This window comes from Candoia aspera, chromosome 10 (genome assembly GCF_035149785.1).
Source record: "Candoia aspera isolate rCanAsp1 chromosome 10, rCanAsp1.hap2, whole genome shotgun sequence".
In the NCBI taxonomy this organism is placed as follows: domain Eukaryota; kingdom Metazoa; phylum Chordata; class Lepidosauria; order Squamata; family Boidae; genus Candoia; species Candoia aspera.
The window spans coordinates 4,224,124-4,241,977 of NC_086162.1; the positions used below are offsets into that span (position 1 = coordinate 4,224,124).

Sequence of the window (17,854 nt, forward strand, 5' to 3'; positions counted from 1 at the left end):
CCGCGCTGTGCGTGCGTTTTTCCCCCTGGAAGGCGCCCCCTCCATCCTCGCCTGCTATCTCCATAACATCACTTTCCCCTTCAGAAACACATTCCATCACAATAGTGTGCTCAGCAAGTAGTGCAAATGAGGATGTGCAAAAAATGGATGGATAGGAGGTTTTATACACACTCATCCCACTTGCAAATTTAAACAGATCTCTACTGAGATATCAGTCACCTGGTCATAAGGTTGATTGCAGCTGCACATGTCCAAATATTTTCCATCTTTGTAATGGCAAAACTTCTCCCTGCCCCCAAGTTCCCAGTCGCTATCACGTTCAGGAGAGGAACGCATACTGAAAGTCAAACGTAATGAAGCCAGAGCAACATGTTGCCCTGTTATTTTCAACTAGTGGTCATCTCTAAATTATTTGACTTTCCAGCCGGTAAGGTTGCAGTTTGCATTTCACAACTTTATTCTCCTAATGTATGGCTGGGCTGCAGATTGCATCCCAGTTGTGTCCTTTTCTGGACAGCAAGAAGCAAGTAAATGGAGATTTAAGAGGCTAGAGCATTTCCTTTTTCCATCCAGTGCAAAAGAAGACAACCATGGTCTGTGTTCTCCTGGAAGAGGATACTTGAGCTGAGAAAGTGGTGTATTTCTTTTAACCCTGGGGACCTACTCCTCTGTTTACATCTTCTCTGCAGGCTTTGAACAGGAGTTAAATGCAGTGTCCTTTAACCAAAGCAGCCAAATCCATTTCTTTTGGGCAGAAGAAGGTATCAGCAAAACCAGGAAGGAACTGACTGGTTAGATCCTTTCGGTCAATTACTAGCAGTTGGCAGCTAGATGTTAAAGCCACCCAATTCCTGTTCTGTCATCTCTTGTTTGCTTGCTTGCCCTGTGACCATTCCACAAGTACAGCTGTTGTGCATTTTTTTTCAGCTGGATCCATGTCAGGTTTTGTTGTTTATTCGTTTAGTCGCTTCCGACTCTTCGTGACTTCATGGACCAGCCCACGCCAGAGCTTCCTGTCGGTCGTCAACACCCCCAGCTCCCCCAGGGATGAGTCCGTCACCTCTAGAATATCATCCATCCATCTTGCCCTTGGTCGGCCCCTCTTCCTTTTGCCCTCCACTCTCCCCAGCATCAGCATCTTCTCCAGGGTGTCCTGTCTTCTCATTATGTGGCCAAAGTATTTCAGTTTGGCCTTGAATACCATTCCCTCAAGTGAGCAGTCTGGCTTTATTTCCTGGAGGATGGACTGGTTTGGTCTTCTTGCAGTCCAAGGCACTCTCAGGATTTTCCTCCAACACCACAGTTCCAAAGCATCGATCTTCCTTCTCTCAGCCTTCCTTATGGTCCAGCTCTCTCAGCCATATGTTACTACGGGGAACACCATTGCTTTAACTATGCGGACCTTTGTTGTCAGTGTGGTGACTCTGCTCTTAACTATTTTATCGAGATTTGTCATTGCTCTTCTCCCAAGGATTAAGCGTCTTCTGATTTCCTGACTGCAGTCAGCATCTGCAGTAATCTTTGCACCTAGGAATACAAAGTCTTTCACTGCTTCTACCCATGTCAGGTAGCCCCTATTAAATTTGCTTTGGGTTCCCGTGGTCATTTCAGTTGGAAATTCATTATATACTTTGCCAGAGAAATATTAGTGTGTTTTCTGAGGCGATACAAGAAGAAAGAAGGTGATAGATATGGAAGGTGCTTGCCTTCAGAATGAGTGGGAACCCATTGTGATTAATTAAGACTAATTAATTAATAGGAAAACCCAAAGTAGTTGGGGTGTGCCTGTGCAACAGATCATGACCCGCAGATTTCTTCATCTTTCTGTAGGCCTGCCTCTTTTGCTGGCGTTCCAAACCGAAAACGGCGGGTGGCAAAGCAGTCCAGCAGCTCGGTCCTCTGGAATGGGCTTATCCAGATGTTCAGCGTGAAGCAGTTTGTGGCCAAAGCATATCCTGTTTCTGGGTTTGGCTCTCATCTCTGTCAGGTAGGAGTAGGTTGGAGTAGCTGAACCAGGTTGGGGCTACCTGCGAGATGCCCACAGCTCCCCATGCACAGCCCCTCAGCAGCCCCTCGAGACTCTGCTGCTGAAGGTGGGCCACGGAATGGCCAATTTTGGCAGTGTGATTTTGGGGCAGCATGATTTAACCTTTTTTTTTTTTTTGGCATTATCGTTGAGCAGATAATGACCTTCTGATTCCCATTCCCACCTTTAACACCACCAAAAAGGGCCAAAATATTTTAGTCCTGTCCCTCACTGTGATGCATGCAGCAATGGCACCAGACAGCTTCCTGATGTATATATGTAATAATATATTGTATTATATATTATATTATAACATATTTAATAATAGCACAGCCACCCCTGTGCCCCCTTGAAGGTGTGTGGAATTTCTCCATTGCACTGCTTCTGTCATTAGAACACTACCCGGTATGGGTGAGCATTAAATACATAATTGCATAATGCATTAAAATGCACTTTTATAAAAGCAGTTGCAAGATGAGTTGTTCAGAAAGCATAACAAATTGCTGTGAAATAATGTGTAGAGCAGCAGGAAAGCAAATCAGTAAAAACAGCTTTTTTTGGCTTTTCCCTGGAAGGTGCTATCCATCAGTGTTCTTTTTTTCAACCCAAAAGCATTTCTAGACAACATCCAAAATTTGGATTTCTCTATGTGTAGAATCTATATTTCATTTTTATAGGATTTTAAAATCAGGACAGACTTTTAGCAATACGAATAGAATTTATTGTAGCTTATAATCTCACTCAGTGATTTATGCTATTTTGACCCTATTTACTGGTATTCATGCTTTGCTTGGGGCTTAATGGCAATTTTCAGTCTTTTAAAATGATAGAATATATTCAGTTATTCACAATTAAATAATGATGTATTGGAAAAGTATAACTTCTGTGTCATTTGTAAGCTTTTTGTTTATTCATTTATATTTTATTCATTTATTTCTTTTTCCTTTTTCTTTTCTTTTTTGGTTTATGCATCTACTTTAAAATATTGAATAAAATAAAATGCAAACATCAGGGGAAAAAAAAGGAAATAGAATGAAAATGAAATACCCAGTAATAAACGGCTGCACCCATGCTTAGAATATTGCATACTATTCTGGTCACTGAACTCCAGGAAGAGTATTGTGGAGCTGAGAAAGATGAAGGAGGGGCAATCAGAATGGTTATGATTAAGGAACTGGGCCACAGTTATTCTTACGGACTTTTATAAGCGGCAGGGTGGGAATGTCCTGCTTCTCGCGGAAGTTCATTAGAGAGCCTCAAATACACCTGTGTTCTTTTTGCTGTGGGAACGGCCTTCGTGGTTTTCTTATCTTAAAATATCTCCATAAGGAATGCTGATAAAAATTGTACATAATGCTTCTCTCTGGATCAGCCTTACAGCCCGATATGGAGCTTTCCTTATTGCAACACTGAAGGCCTGCCTCTTCTGTTTTCTTGTAGGCTTTGCCAGCAGTTCTTCAGTCAAAGGGATGTATTCTCCCCGAGGATGTCTGGACTTATGTAGACAGCATATGGCCAGCAAACAGAAAGGTATCTTAATTCTCCCCAAATTCTTCCTTTGTTCAGGGATTGTTACTCACATCCTAACTTCCAAGCTTCCAGAGCCTTTTTAGAATGCCTGTTGGCCTTCCCAGGGAGACCAGAAAGGAAACACAATCAGATGAGCTAATTCTACTTTATTGTAAGGCTACATTAACAGCAAGTCTGAAAGTACAAATTTCCCACCATCCATTGTACAACCTGTTAAGTTAGGGAGGTTCCTTTCTGAGTTTCTTTCTCTGCCCATTATGCAGCTGCAGGCTATGCCTTCTCTTATCTGACAGTGTCTCAGATAGGCAGTGTCTCTTTGCCCCATCTCCTAAGGTCTTTCCCATATACCATTACAATACCCCAACTGACACCCAGCTCAGATTTGTCTATGTCTGATTCCTTCTTTGTTCTTTCTTCCAGATTCTGCTTTTGTAGTAGTTACTGATACTGTTCCTTGTGAAGCCATTAGTGGACGGCTAGGACCACTGAATGGAGCAGAGCTTAACACAGCAAAAGATGCACACAGAAAAAGAATATTATCTTAAATAGCATTAATGAGCACGTTAGAGAAATATAGGTTATTGATCTTACACACTTAGCCCACCCATGCATAAAGAATTACACAGACAAACTAGGTTCAAAAGTAAGCAAAAAGAAGTCTTACTCATTTATTTGGTCCAGTTACATCCATTCAGAAAAGATGATTCTTGTTCGTCTTCTGTCCCTAAACTGAACTGACCCTCAGCCCTCATTGCTGTTGAAGGCTGCATGGAGAAAAGGGGGAACCTCCTGATTCTAGGCCCATTGCATGGCCCAAGATGGAAGAACTGCAGCTGCATGCTTCTTCCCAGAAGGTGAAGAAGGAGGAAGAGAGAAGTAAGGAATGTTGGAGGGGCGACAAACAGCTTCCTCCAGAAGCACATGGAGAATTTGCATCCTAGAGTGAACTCATCCACATGCTAATGAGGCACGCTGATTTGCTGATACCTTCAACACCTTGAATGAGTAATGTGGTTGTTTTATTGTGAACTCTTCTGGACCTGACTGGAAAGGGCTATTAGTTATTTCTCTGTTCCTTGAGAAGGCAGGACCACCCAAGTCCTTGCCCTGACTCCCAAGAGGAGACCCCTTTGGTCACAAAAGTTGACAACAGCTACAGAATAAAACAGCAGGAACAACCAAGATAAGTCAGATCTCTGAGTGAGGAAGACGGTTCAGGAGATAGCGGAGGCAACTGTTCTCTTCCTGAAGAGCCCCACAGATGTGAAGAAAGCAAAGACTGTCAGAAGAGGCGTTCACAGCATTTTGGGCTTTGACTATTAATTGGTTTCTTTTTATAGAAATAATGTTAATTAAGGTTTAAGAGTAAGAGATTAAGATAGTTTAATAAGATATCTGTGTTGGAGAAGGTCGGAAGTCACCTTCTTAATTTTCTTGCTATTGTTGCACTTTTTAATGTTTTTCTTTGTCTTGTTTCTTTAATTCTATATTCTGACTTTTCTCTATTTTGTATTTTAACTTTTCCTTGAAATTTCAATAAACTTCTTACAAAAAAAGAAGAAGAGTCATTCACAGCAAGGCTAATGTTCATTTACAATCACTGGAGGAGCGGAGTTGAAGGAAAGGGGTGTGTTACAGCAGTACCTCTTGAGTAGGCCAGACTCTCAGAAACTTCACCGTTTGCCCAAATTCACCTCAGATAATGCCAATTTATCAGTCATTTTGATGGGTAAAGAAATTGGCATTATCTGAGGTGTATTTGGACAAATGGTGAAGTTTCCGAGAGTCATCATTTTCTGAGTTTTTGAGAGTTTAATACGTGGCTTTGCTCAATAAACAGTCCTGCAAATCTCCAGCAATGAAATGCCTTCTTCTTTTGTTATGGAAATGGTGGCTTCTAACAGTAATCCCTGCATTACGAGGCTGTATTGAGAGACGTACGCAAAATTAATGCACACTCTAACTTATTCATCAACTGTAGTCCCCGGCCCTTTTGATCTTGATGCTGTGTTGTAAGACACAGTAGGCTATCAGAACAACAGGAATCTAGCAGTGTCTTTCAGATAGCTTCTAAGAGATTGTCGGACATCTAATTTACACCACTGGCACTCCTGTTCCCTCAGATTGAGAGGGTTTTGGAAGGAGATGAGGCAAAGCTATCATCTGTGGAAAAGGAAAAGGAATTGGTCTTGGAAATGAAAGAGGGCTTCAGGTGAAGGATTAACGTGGAAAACCCAGAAGCTGTCCTACACTGATAGATTGGGGTCCCCCCCCAACCCGCTTGCCTGGCTGAAGGAAATGTCACCTCTAATGCAGTTTTCCATTTCCACAAATTTTCCAGTTTTCCAGAAGATAGGGGCAGCCAACCCTTGAAGAAACAAGATCAAACTGCAAGATGGACATCTGTGAACCACCAGCGAAGGAGATTTTCATTCCTGAAGAAAATGCTTGATTTGAGGAAACAGGAGAGAGACACCTCTTCGGATCTCATCCATCAGTGCCAAACCCAGGCCATCTCCTGCTTGCCAACTTCTGTCCTGAGACACAGAGGGAGGCTAGAAAACACACATCAGTTGCTTAGACCGATTCCAATTCTCCCGCTGTCTTCCTGACTAAGCCCAGTAACAGAAGGGGAACTAAAGAAAACAGTCTGATGAGAACTTAAATTCTTTTTCTTTTTTGGCCAGTCCTAACATGGCTTAGAACAGACAGGAAAAAAAATAACCTGCTTGCCAAGAGTGAAGGGGTCTTCTCTCAGGGGACAGAACGAACTCTTTAGTTGGCCCTACTTCTCAAGAAATAGAAGGCTAACCCTTTCCTGTCAGCGCCACTCTTCTGGTGACCCAGAGGGGAGAATTGCTGTTGAAGTGTAGTCAAAATGTCAAGCAGGTCTTTCTTTTAATACTTCTAGTGATTTCCTTGACGCAGAGTTGTAGGTTTGCTTTGAAACACCTTGGAGCTGAAGCTTGATGACATCTTATTAAAGTATGTGACTGTATTTGTGGTTGTGTGTGTATCTTTAGAATTCTCTGAAAGGATGACCCGCAGTATCCTGCAACCCTACGTACACAATAAAAGGCCTTGTAGTTTGGTTGAAAGGTGACAGGAACACGCTTGCTCGATAGATTCATAGAATTGAGGAGTTGGGAGGGACCACAAGGATCATCAATCCATCCTCTGCGATGTGCAGGAAAGCCAATTAAATCATCCATCAGAGTTGGCTGTCCAGCTTCCTTTTCAAAACATCTAGAGATGGAAAACCCATAACCTCTGTAGGTAGATTTTTCCACTGTCATACAGATCTTACTGCCAGGAAGATTTTCTTTACGTTTAATCAAAATCCAGGTAGCTGCGTTTTGTATCTATTATTTATGGTCTTAATCTAATAAGTGGAAATACCTTTGTAAATATTTCATTAAATAACCTGCACATTAGTCATTATCCGTAACCTTTCCCGTATCTGTACCTTTGTTTATCCTAGAAACAGAATGAGGTCGTGGGCAGGGTTTGCATGAAGGAAGCAGAACCAGAGAAAACTTGAAATAGAGTCAAAGAGACCTTGGAAGTTTTCTAGTCCAATTCCCTGCCCATAGCTAGGACCCCCAGAGTGTCCCAGTCAAGTGGCTGTCCGACCTTGTTTGACCACCTCCAGTGACGGAGCGCCCACGCCTCCAGGAGGCAGGCTATTTCTCTGCTTAACCGTTCTCACAGGAAATTCCTCCTTATTTCATATTTGGAACTCTCTCTGAAAAGCTTCGCCTGTTGATTCTCGACCTCCCTCATGCACTGCAGAGAATAAGTCCACACACTCTTCTCCGTGACAGCCCTTCATGTATGGCAGATTGCTGTTACGTATTGCTGGGGCTTCCTGATAGATGATGATTCTGTGCCATCAAGTCAGTGTCAACTCTTAGTGGCCACATAAGTAGATTTCCTCCAGGATGATCTGTCCCCAAGCGTGTCCCCAAACCTTCAGGTCTTCCAGTGGTGCATCCATTGCTGCTGTGACTGAGTCCATCCACTTGGCTGCCGGTCACCATCTTTTGCTCTTTCTTTCCACCTTTCTCAGCATTATGGGCTTCTCACCTTTGTAAAGGTGTCTAAAATATGACAATTTCAGCCGGCACATTTGTCCCTCAGATGAGAACTTTGGATCAAGTTGTTCTGTGATCCGTTCAATTGTTTTCTTAGCTGTCTCAGCGTCTTCTCCAGCACCAAATTCCAAAAGCGTCAATCCTCTTGCTTGCTTCTTCAGGGTCACTTCCATAGAGTGTTACAGGAAAGCTGTGGCTTGCACGATTCTCATCTTAGTAGGTATGGAGACAGCACGGCATCAGGTTTTTACAAGGCCTTCGTGGCTGCTCTGCCAAGTGCTAGTCCGCAACGTGTGTCTTGACCGTTGCTCCATTATTGTGGATGGTCGACGCTAGAAAGCAGAAGCTATCCATCACTTCAATATCTTCACTGTCAGTTTTAAGGCTGGTGGTTGTACCTGCTGTCATCAGTTTGGTCTTCTTTACATTTAACGTTAGTCCCATTTTTTCACGCTGCCCCTTGACTTTCACTACTGGAGCGTGTTCATTTGCACTTCCAGCTATCAGAGCAGGGTTACCAGCATGGTGCAGTGACTGATATTTCTTCCTCCAAGTTTAAAACCACGCTCATCTTTTTGCTCTCCAGATGTATTCAGCATATAGATTGACTAAATACGGGGAGCGTATGCAGCCTTGTCTCACCCCTTTGCCAGCCTGGAGCCAGTTGGTTTCGCCTTTCGCCGTGTCCCATCTAGACTGTGGCTTCCTGTCCTGTGTGTAGATTATGCAGGAGGACAGGGAGACATTCTGTAATTCTGATATTCTAAGGACATCCCACACCTTGCCTTGGTTGACACAGTCAAAGGCCTTTCTATGATCAATGAGGCACATGCAGTATTTGGTACTTTTTGGTTTTCTCTTTTTCCTTTTGCAAAATGACAGATGCAGAATAGGAATTAAGCAGTTCAGCCTTTTCCTGTTGTTGTTATTAGATGTATCTCTCACCTTAATTTTGTACAACTCAAGGTGGCATACGTAATGCCCCCACCTCCTATTTTCCCCAAAACAATAACCCAGTGAGATAGATTTGGCTGAGGGTCTGGCTGGCTCAAAGTTACCCAACGGCCTTCCCTGCCTGAGGGAGGACTAGAACTCACAGGATCTCAATTTCTAGTCTATCGCCATCTTGCCATCTTCTCCAACCAGCAGATCCACTGTTTCCTTAACTTTTCTTTTGTTCCACCATACTCAAGACTTTTTGTTATTTTTTGGCATTCATTGGAAGTCTCAGTTCATTTCGAGCTTTAGTCTTCACGACCCCATCTTTAGAGATTTGGGCTGTATTCTGGTTCCATTATATACTATTTGTTCCATTTTTTAAATTTGTCCTTTGTGTTTCTCAGTTTATCAGAGAGCACTTTTTGGAGCCATGCTGGTCTCCTCAGCTGCCTCCCATTTTTCTTTCTCTCTGGCACTGTTTGTGTTTGGGCTTTAATTAACTTGTTTTTCAGAATTTCCCAAGCCTCTCGAAGAGTTTTTCCCTTCAGGATTTCCATGCCTGAAATCCTTCCTATTTAGCTTATTGAGATGACCTATCTCTCTTGGAATCTAGAACACTCCATGCCTGCAGTCTGGTGAATTCTAGACTCACACGGTCAAAGTTCCTGCAGTTTCCACTTCTTCAGTCATTTCTTCCCTGTTAGTAAGTACAGTATTAAGTTTATATAGCTAATCCTCTAGTTCTCTTCTCCACCTTTTGGACAAGGAAGTTGTCTTCAAGGCATGTCAGGAACCTGTGGGATCTCCTGCTTGCCACAGAGTTTGATTCCCAGTTGATATAAGGGTAGTTGAAATCATCCATTACTGCAGTGGTGTGTTTCTTGGACTTTGCAGCCATCTGATTTGTGAAGATTTCATCTATATTTTCTTCTTGGTTGGGTGGCCTGTAGTAAACACCCACAACAACATCATTATTAGCAAATGGAGGGGTGAGGGTTGGGCTCTGCTGGTGCCGAGAGTGGAAGCTGGTGCGCCGGAGGGCCTACCATCACCCTGTGAGAGATTGATTGTAAATAAGGATGTATGAATGGATGGAGGGAGCCCTACTTAGAGCCAGAGACTCCCGAGGTCCAGGAGTGGGGGCTAATGGATCAGGAGTCACTGGGGGCTACATGGCAGGGCTCATTATTGAGGTGGTGACAGGTAGGGGACGTTATGGTGGGAGCCGGAGGGCAGGCCATCTTCGGGGAAGGCGCCTCCGGTGTTTGTTACTGGTGGCATGTTCGGCCCTCTGCGCTCAGACCCAGGCCCTGGACAGCAGATCCATAGGGGTCCTGGTTTCCGGCTGCTGTGTTGCTGCTGTACCAACCTCCCTGCTGCGTGGCAACCTCCCTGCCTGAGCTGCTTGATGCCGTCTCGGGGCTGGCGGTGGAGTTCCCCAGGCTTATGGTTCTGGGGGACTTCAACCTGCCATCCCTGGGGCGTGCCTCAGAGGCAGCTTGGGAGTTCATGGCTACCATGGCAGCCATGGGCCTGTCCCAGATAATTCGGGACCTGACTCAAGACGGTCACACCCCAGACTTGGTTTTCTTGTCAGAGCAGTGGCAATGTGATCTGAGGGGAGAGTTAGATCTGTCCCCTTTGTCATGGTCAGATCATGCCCTGCTGGCCCTGAGATTCTCTTATGCCACCCCCCTCCGCAGGGAGGCAGGACCGCCCCCGGGGACTGATGGACCCAGTGAGGTTTCAGAGGGAGCTGGGGGTTATACCTGGTGATTGGCTGCACGGTCCAGCGGAGGCCCTGGCTGCTGCCTGGAATAGGGAGGCGGCTGGGGCCTTGGACAGGATTGCGCCTGTGCGGCCCCTCTTGTCCCACTGAACCCGGCACTCCCCATGGTTTACGGAGGAGCTGAGGGTTCTGAAGAGGATTAAGAGACGCCAGCCACTGGAGGAAGACAAAAACTGAATTTGACCGAACACAAGCTAGAGCCGCCATTAAGGCCTACCTTGTGGTGATAAAAGCGGCGAAATGTCAATATTCCTCCGCTCTTACTGTGTCTGCAGAATGCTGCCCGACGGCCCTGTTTAAGATCATTTGATCCCTTTTGGGGAAGGTGGGTTCAGTGACCCACCTACAGGGCCGCGCAGAGGAATTTGCTGAGCATCTGCAGGACAAAATCGCTCGGATCCGCTCCAAGTTAGACTCCAGGCGTGAGGTGTGGTCTGGAGATATACCAGGGGAACAGGCTTACCCAGTTATCTGGGAGCAGTTTGATCCTGTTGGACCTGAGGAAGTGGACAGGATCCTACGGACAGTAAATGCCACCACATGCCATCTAGACCTGTGTCCCTCCTGGCTAGTAAAAGCAGGCCGGGAGGTCACATGTGGTTGGGTCCATGTGATGGTTAATACATCCTTGGGAGAGGGGGTGTTTCCGGCGGCCTTTAAAGAGGCGTTGGTACACCCCCTCCTCAAGAAGCCATTGCTGGACCCTACTGTCCTGGACAATTTTCGTCCAGTCTCCCACCTCCCCTTTCTGGGGAAGGTGGTTGAGAAAGTGGTGGCTTTGCAGCTCCAGAGGGTCCTGGAGGAAACGGATTATCTAGGCCCCTTTCAGTCAGGTTTCAGGCCCGGTTATGGGACAGAAACGGCATTGGTCACACTTATGGATGATCTCTGGCGGGAGCGGGATGGAGGCAGTGCATCCATCCTCGCTCTCCTTGATCTCTCAGCGGCCTTCGATACCATCAACCGTGGTATCCTTTTGGGGCGACTCAGGGAGTTGGGGGTGGGCGGCGTAGTCTTACGCTGGTTCACCTCCTTCCTCCAGGGCTGATCCCAGTCAGTGTTGATAGGGGAGGAGAGATTGGCCCTGCGGCTCCTTCTTTGTGGGGTGCCACAGGGATCAGTACTCTCCCCTCTCCTTTTTAACATCTACATGTAACCGCTGGGTGAGATCATCCATCACCATGGGATGAGATATCATCAGTATGCTGATGATGCTCAATTGTATATCTCCATTCTGGGTGAAGTAAGTGATGCCGTGACCACCCTCTCTGAGTGTCTGGGGGCTGTGGGGGCCTGGATGGGGAACAACAGGCTTCAACTGAACCCTGGTAAAACCAAGTGGCTGTGGGTTAATGGTTCTTCTGTATCTGGGATATTAACATCTCTGGTTCTGGATGGGGTTGCACTGCCCCAGACAGACCTGGTGCATAACTTGGGGGTCCTCCTGGACTCACGGCTCCTGCTCAAAGAGCAGGTGGCAGCCGTGGCCAGGAGAGCCTTTGCGCAGCTACGTGCTGTGCACCAGTTACGCCCCTTCCTGGACCAGGAGGCCCTTCGAACAGTCACTCATACCCTTGTTATCTCTCACACAGACTATTGCAACGCACTCTACATGGGGCTACCCTTGAAAAGTATCCGGAAGCTTCAGCTGGTCCAGAATGCAGCTGCGTGAGCTGTTTTTGGTGTCCCCAGAAGGGCACATGTAACACCACTGCTGCACGAGCTGCATTGGGTACCAGTTTGCTTCCGGGTCCAATTCAAGGTGTTGGCTATCACCTTTAAAGCCCTACATGGCATGGGGCCAGGTTACCTGAGGGACCGCCTCTTCCCCATTATATCAACCCGTCCCACCCGATCGTGCAGAGATGGCATGCTACGGACCCCGTCTGTAAGAGAATTTCATCTGGCGGGGTCCAGGAAGCGGGCCTTCTCTGCAGTAGCTCCCGCCCTGTGGAACATGCTGCCCCAGGAGGTGAGATTGGCCCCATTGCTCCTGGCCTTTCGGAGGAGTCTGAAGACCTGGTTCTGCCGCCTCGCTTGGGGTGGAGAGGGGAATAGAGCTACATGGGGATGGTTGTTATAGACCACTCCTCCCACACTTGGACTGTTCTAGATGCTTCACCACTTGGATTTTTTATTTTTTATTTCTATTGATATTATTTTTTACTGTATTTTACTTTTCGTATTATTGTGATGGTTTTAATCGATTGTTGTAAACCGCCCAGAGTCCTCCGACGGGCGGAGATGGGTGGGGATAAATTAGATCAATCAATCAATCAATCAATCAATAATTGTTTCTTCTCCTTTAATATTTAATATTCACCCCGATGCTTTTGGCAGGCTTTTCATTCTTCATTCATTCTTCCTGTCATGAACTTCCATACTCCTTATGAATAATGTGATCCCCCTCCCCTTTTGTTCCATGTTTCTTTCGAACAAATTGTATTATTTCAGCACTATATTCCAATCCTGAGTCCCATCCCACCAGGTTTCAGCAATACCAGCAACGTCGTATTTGTTCTCCCCCCGCCCCACAATACCAGGACTTCAGCTTCTCCCTGTTTGTCCCCTGTACTCTGTGCATCAGTGGCCAGGCATCTGAACCCTTCAGTACAGCCCTTAAACCTAAGAAGGGTTGTGTCTCGGAATGAATTCCTGAGCACCCCTTTCTTCTTACCACTTCCTTCCTTGCGGAAGGTTTACTGTCTTGGGGTTATGCTGTGAGTGTGGTTCTGGATATTGGTCTCCCTCTTCCTCCAAATTGTGTTGAAAGCCCACCAGGTGACCTGAGCAAGACACCTTCCAGACAGGTTCTTCTTGATTAGATTTACTTTAAAATAATTGCCAGCGCAACTCCTTAACACAAGGTAACCCCCCAAACATACACAGCCATACATACACACAAACAAAAAAACAGAAAAATGAAGAGTTTGTCCACTCTTGCAGTGGGTGGGTGGCATAGGCAGCCCCTGCTTAATTCTTGCAAGAAAAAACATAAATTATATAAATTTTTATATTGGAGAAATATTTCCCATTAGCTTTTGGCCTTTTTCTTGCCTTTCTGTTTAGGGAATGGGTATGATACGATTCCACCCCAGCTTACCCAAAGATGTTGGCCCTTATCACACACTCTATACCTACCTGAACAACAGACAGAGATATGGCATTGTGGAAAGCAGCCGGATGGAAATATTCCTGGTACCATTAGCAGCCTACCAGCTGGTGCCGTCCCAACTCCACCCAGTAGGTGGACCAGGTAGGAACCCAGAACAGGTCTGTTTTGTTTTATTGGTGTTTAGGAAGCTGAACAGCTAAAAGCTGTGTCAAATATTCTTTGTAAGATAAACTTCCTGCCAAGGCAAATTGATGTGTCTGTTGTTGTTTTTTCCTTGGCTACTGTAATCAAATACAACTCCTCCACTTCAGGTTCTCTTTCAAGTGAACTTCTCTTTGTTTCAACTGTTTTTGTAGGGCTACCATTTCTGAACTGCAGACATAGAAATGGCCACCAGATAGCAGCAGAGAGTGTTCCATCTCTTTTTGCTGCCATCTAGTGGCACCTGAACCTTTGCAGCTGAGATGTGAGACCCCAAGAGAAATCAGAGAAGTGAAAAAAAAAAGTCTGAAGAAGAAAGGGCCTGGCGGAAATTTGCTAGGGTTATTGGTACCATGGCATGAAAGGAGTAAAAAAAAGAAAACGTCAACTCTCCCAGAGTTCACACAGTTCTCTGATGACATATCAAGAGAACGTAGAAGGCTGGTGGGGAGTGGAGGTAGAAGAAGAGTTGAACTCAGATTCCCAGTCAACAAAATCAACATGGCAGTTGGCCAGGGTGGCTGGCAGTTCTGAGTGTTGCAGTCTGAACTCATCCAGAAGAAAAAGAAACAGGACTGGGGAAAGCTAACATGAGAAAGGTTGAGGGAACACAGGATACTGGATGGTGTAGAAATGAAGTTTTCTGGGGGAAGATTCATTAAGTTGTCAAGGCCTTTTGCAGTTAGCAAGATTGTCAGGGAACTCTATGTGATTCCACTCTGTTAAAGCAACTCCAGATTAAGAGTACAAGATAATATTTAAGCGAATGATGTCTGACAAAGGATACTAGGAGGCAACATTGAAGAAGGCTCGGAATGTGCACAAAGCAGGATATCATCTATGTCAAGGATGCCCAACCTGCAGCTTTGGGGTCACAAAGACTCCTCTAAAAGCTGCCAATACTTTGTTAGGTTTAAAGTGACAGATGGGGGAAACCACTGAATGCACATGGAGAAATCACATAAATTCACATTCACATTTCGCATGATGTTTAAAGGCCAAATGTGACTTTGGCCCAAAAAGGTGATGCATCTCTGCATTATGTAGATGGGTTCAGTTTAATTTTGCTGGGCTTGATGGATACCAGACCTCTTGGGTGATTCAATTTCCTATGCCTTTGAACACTTCAGGGGGCAAACGTGGGAGTTTGGAACTTTATTGGATCTCTAATGTGTGAGACAGATATTTAATCACCCTCCATATCTTTTAATTCAACCTTAAGCAGAGACTATTCAGCATTCTTACAGAACCCTTAACAATGGACTTTTTAGGATGTGTGCTCTCCTCAGCTGTCATCTCCCACCTCCCCCACCCACAATGCTGTCATTTTCATTGGCTTTGTTATGATGACCTTTCTGTGCCTGGCATTTGATTGTCCTGCTGCAACTGGAACAGGATATTAAAATTTCTTTATCGACATTTAGAATTGGCCTCCTCCTTTCATTGCACATTGCAAAATGCCAGAGAATCATATGCACAGCTACCAAGTGTGCTATTTACCTAGATCTGGGGTGAGGGCTGAAGACAAACAGGCGGGGGAGTGTGTACCAGTTGGCCAAAGCGATGCCACCCCATCATTTTCTACATAAGGGAGATTAGTCTCTTTCACCATGTTGGCTTTTTTTCTGATCTAAAAATGCTCATGGGGAGTATAAAAATAAAACCTAACAAATAATTTTCTAAAAGCAGAAATAAGCTATCTGCAGTTCTTCAGGGGTTCTGAACGTTACTTTCTGCTAGCCCTGGCCAGGGTGACTAATAGCAAAAGATTCTAAGAGTTGTACTCCAAAACATCTGTCTAAGACACCAAGCTAAAGCATTGCACGGCACCTATATAAAGTCAATTAAATCTTTGGATAGATAAGTGCCAACAAGTTTAAAGACTTGTTTTAAAACCCCAAGGTTTACACATTACAGAAAAGTTTGCTTTTCCTTCCTCCCCCCTCCCGCCCACTCAAGTTTGACTTGCAAACTATGAGGATGTATTTGTTATATCTGACAGGCTTCACACACACACAGCTGTAGATCTTGACTCTTCAGACCCGTATGTATGTCTGTATTCAGGAATTTGCTTAAAGCAAGAGTTTGGGGACATGACACGGCTAGATTAGTAGCTATATTGCAGACAAGAAGGAAACCATATATGCATAGATCTGCCTTCTACAGGGCACAGAAATCAGTATATGCATGTGTGCATGTATATATGTCAGTGCTCCAGATTTAAATTCTAGGCTTTTACTTCCTGCAGAAAAGAGCAGAAAATTGGCTGTTCTCTTCACAGCCTTGAGATTGGGAGGGACATGTTTAATGCTGACTTCATGATTCTCTCTGGCTAGAGAACCACAGGTTCCTGCCCCACGAACTTCATTCTTTACAATATTGGCAGAAAGCACTTACTTTAAAAACAGTTGAGGCTCTTGTGATGTTGTCCCTGGGCATGTCCTTTTCAATCCATGGCTTTGTTTCTTTCAACAGGGCTTGATCGAGGCCACCCATCTTTGCTATTAGGGCTGATTTTGCCCAAAAGAACTTGTCTGGACACTTTGAATACAAGTCATGATCTTCTACCAAAAGCTAAGAGAAAGAGAGTCACTTCTAAGGACAGCCCAGAAACCAACTGCTTCACCGTCCCTTCACATTTACAGGTAGATGTTGGTCAGGAACAGACACCACAGCGTCTGTCCGCAGAGGGGCTTTCCTCTGGGGAAGGTCTGAGAAGCCTTCCGAAGCAAGAGGGGCTCACAGTTGATACTCTTCTTGGTCTCATAGAACAGCTCAAAAGAGATATACTTTATAGAGTGCCTTCCTCTTCTTGCCACCAAGATGCAAGAGATGAAGTCAACCAACATTCTTTGGGTGATACTTTCCATTCAGCAACAGATTCTGCTTCAACTGGAGAACAATTGGGCAATTTGACTCTTGAAATTTTGGGAGCACAGCCATGTCAGAGTGGGGAAGAGGTACAGTTTTGCACTGATCTTCATCCATCAGATTTCTGTAGCGCGCTTGGTCTTCTTTTACCTTCTGAGGTTTTAGGTCCAGATCAACATGGAACTCATGCACATGGAGCCCAAGGGATAAACACTTTTGAAGCCCTACTTTTACCGAGTGTCCTTTGTGCTGAAGCTGTGGCACCTTTTGAAGAGTGTCAGGTTCAACTTTCATCCCAGATTCCTTGCACCAACATTATTGGTGAACCTAACTCATCTGTGCAGGAAACTTTATCTCTCATCCAGCATGTGACACAGCTGCAGTCCACCACTCAAAATTAGGAACTTCAACCTTTTAGTCTTCTTACACAGGAAATAACCTCTGCCTTGTCTCAGATTCCAGCAGAAATAGAGTTGTTTCCAGTCCAGGAAGATGATGCTACATATGACCAACTTGAGATGCCCTTGTCTACTTTCAAGGGATAGCTATAGCCCCTTTCTATAGTTGTGGTCTTAACAGAGTATACTTGCAAGAAACAACATGTGCTCAGATAATGTAATCATTGGGGAAAATTGTTCAGCGTTATCTGAGAAGACTTCATCCCATTCTCAAGAGCTACATATTATGTAATACATCTGACCTTAGACTGAAAGAGCTGGGGGCAGGAATCTGCTGTCAGAATTAATCCTGAGCAGCTTACAAAGGTCCAGTAAGCAAAAAAGAAATGAAGGGTAAGCATGGAGGTTGCTCGTGTGCTGGCTGCTGTCCCTCAAAACAGCACGGTACGTACGGTAACCCTAATATGGCCTGGAGCATAGGAGGTAGATTATTTTATACTTGCTATTTTTTAAAATGTTTGTTACTCCTATGATATCCATCTTTCGATCTGGACTTGGGATATGCTTGGGGTGAATTGCACATCATGAGCACAGATACCAGTTTTGCAGGCTCTAGAGCAGGGTTTCTCAGCCTCAGCAACTTTAAGATGTGTGAACTTCAACTCCCAGAATTCTGGGAGTTGAAGTCCACACATCTTAAAATTGCTAAGGTTGAGAAACCCTGCTCTAGAGAGGTGATTTCAGAGGAAGGAGGGAAGGAAAGGAAGGAAGGAAGGAAGGAAGGAAGGAAGGAGGGAGGGAAGGAAGGAAGGAAGGAAGGAAGGAGGGAGGGAGGGAGGGAGGGAGGGAAGGAAGGAAGGAAGGAAGGAAGGAAGGAAGGAAGGAAGGAAG

General features: G+C 45.0%; 1 protein-coding gene across 1 annotated transcript; it reads left to right on the forward strand.

Annotated features, from left to right (window-relative positions):
- The first annotated feature begins 1,760 nt into the window (after nt 1-1,760).
- On the forward strand, nt 1,761-17,591 carry LOC134503145 (SPOC domain-containing protein 1-like). The gene is made up of 4 exons (XM_063311796.1): nt 1,761-1,987; nt 3,467-3,556; nt 13,448-13,634; nt 16,170-17,591. Exons 1-4 carry the CDS (start codon nt 1,919-1,921, stop codon nt 16,964-16,966), a joined length of 1,143 nt encoding a protein of 380 aa, XP_063167866.1. The 5' UTR covers nt 1,761-1,918; the 3' UTR covers nt 16,967-17,591.
- Nucleotides 17,592-17,854: the final 263 nt, after the last annotated feature.

Excerpts from the sequence above, each read along its gene's own strand:
- LOC134503145 (XM_063311796.1), top strand. The coding sequence starts at position 1,919 with ATGTTCAGCGTGAAGCAGTTTGTGGCCAAAGCATATCCTGTTTCTGGG. Across the intron at positions 1,988-3,466 it reads TTGGCTCTCATCTCTGTCAG|GCTTTGCCAGCAGTTCTTCA; the intron begins GTAGGAGTAGGT and ends GTTTTCTTGTAG. Across the intron at positions 13,635-16,169 it reads CCACCCAGTAGGTGGACCAG|GGCTTGATCGAGGCCACCCA; the intron begins GTAGGAACCCAG and ends TTCTTTCAACAG.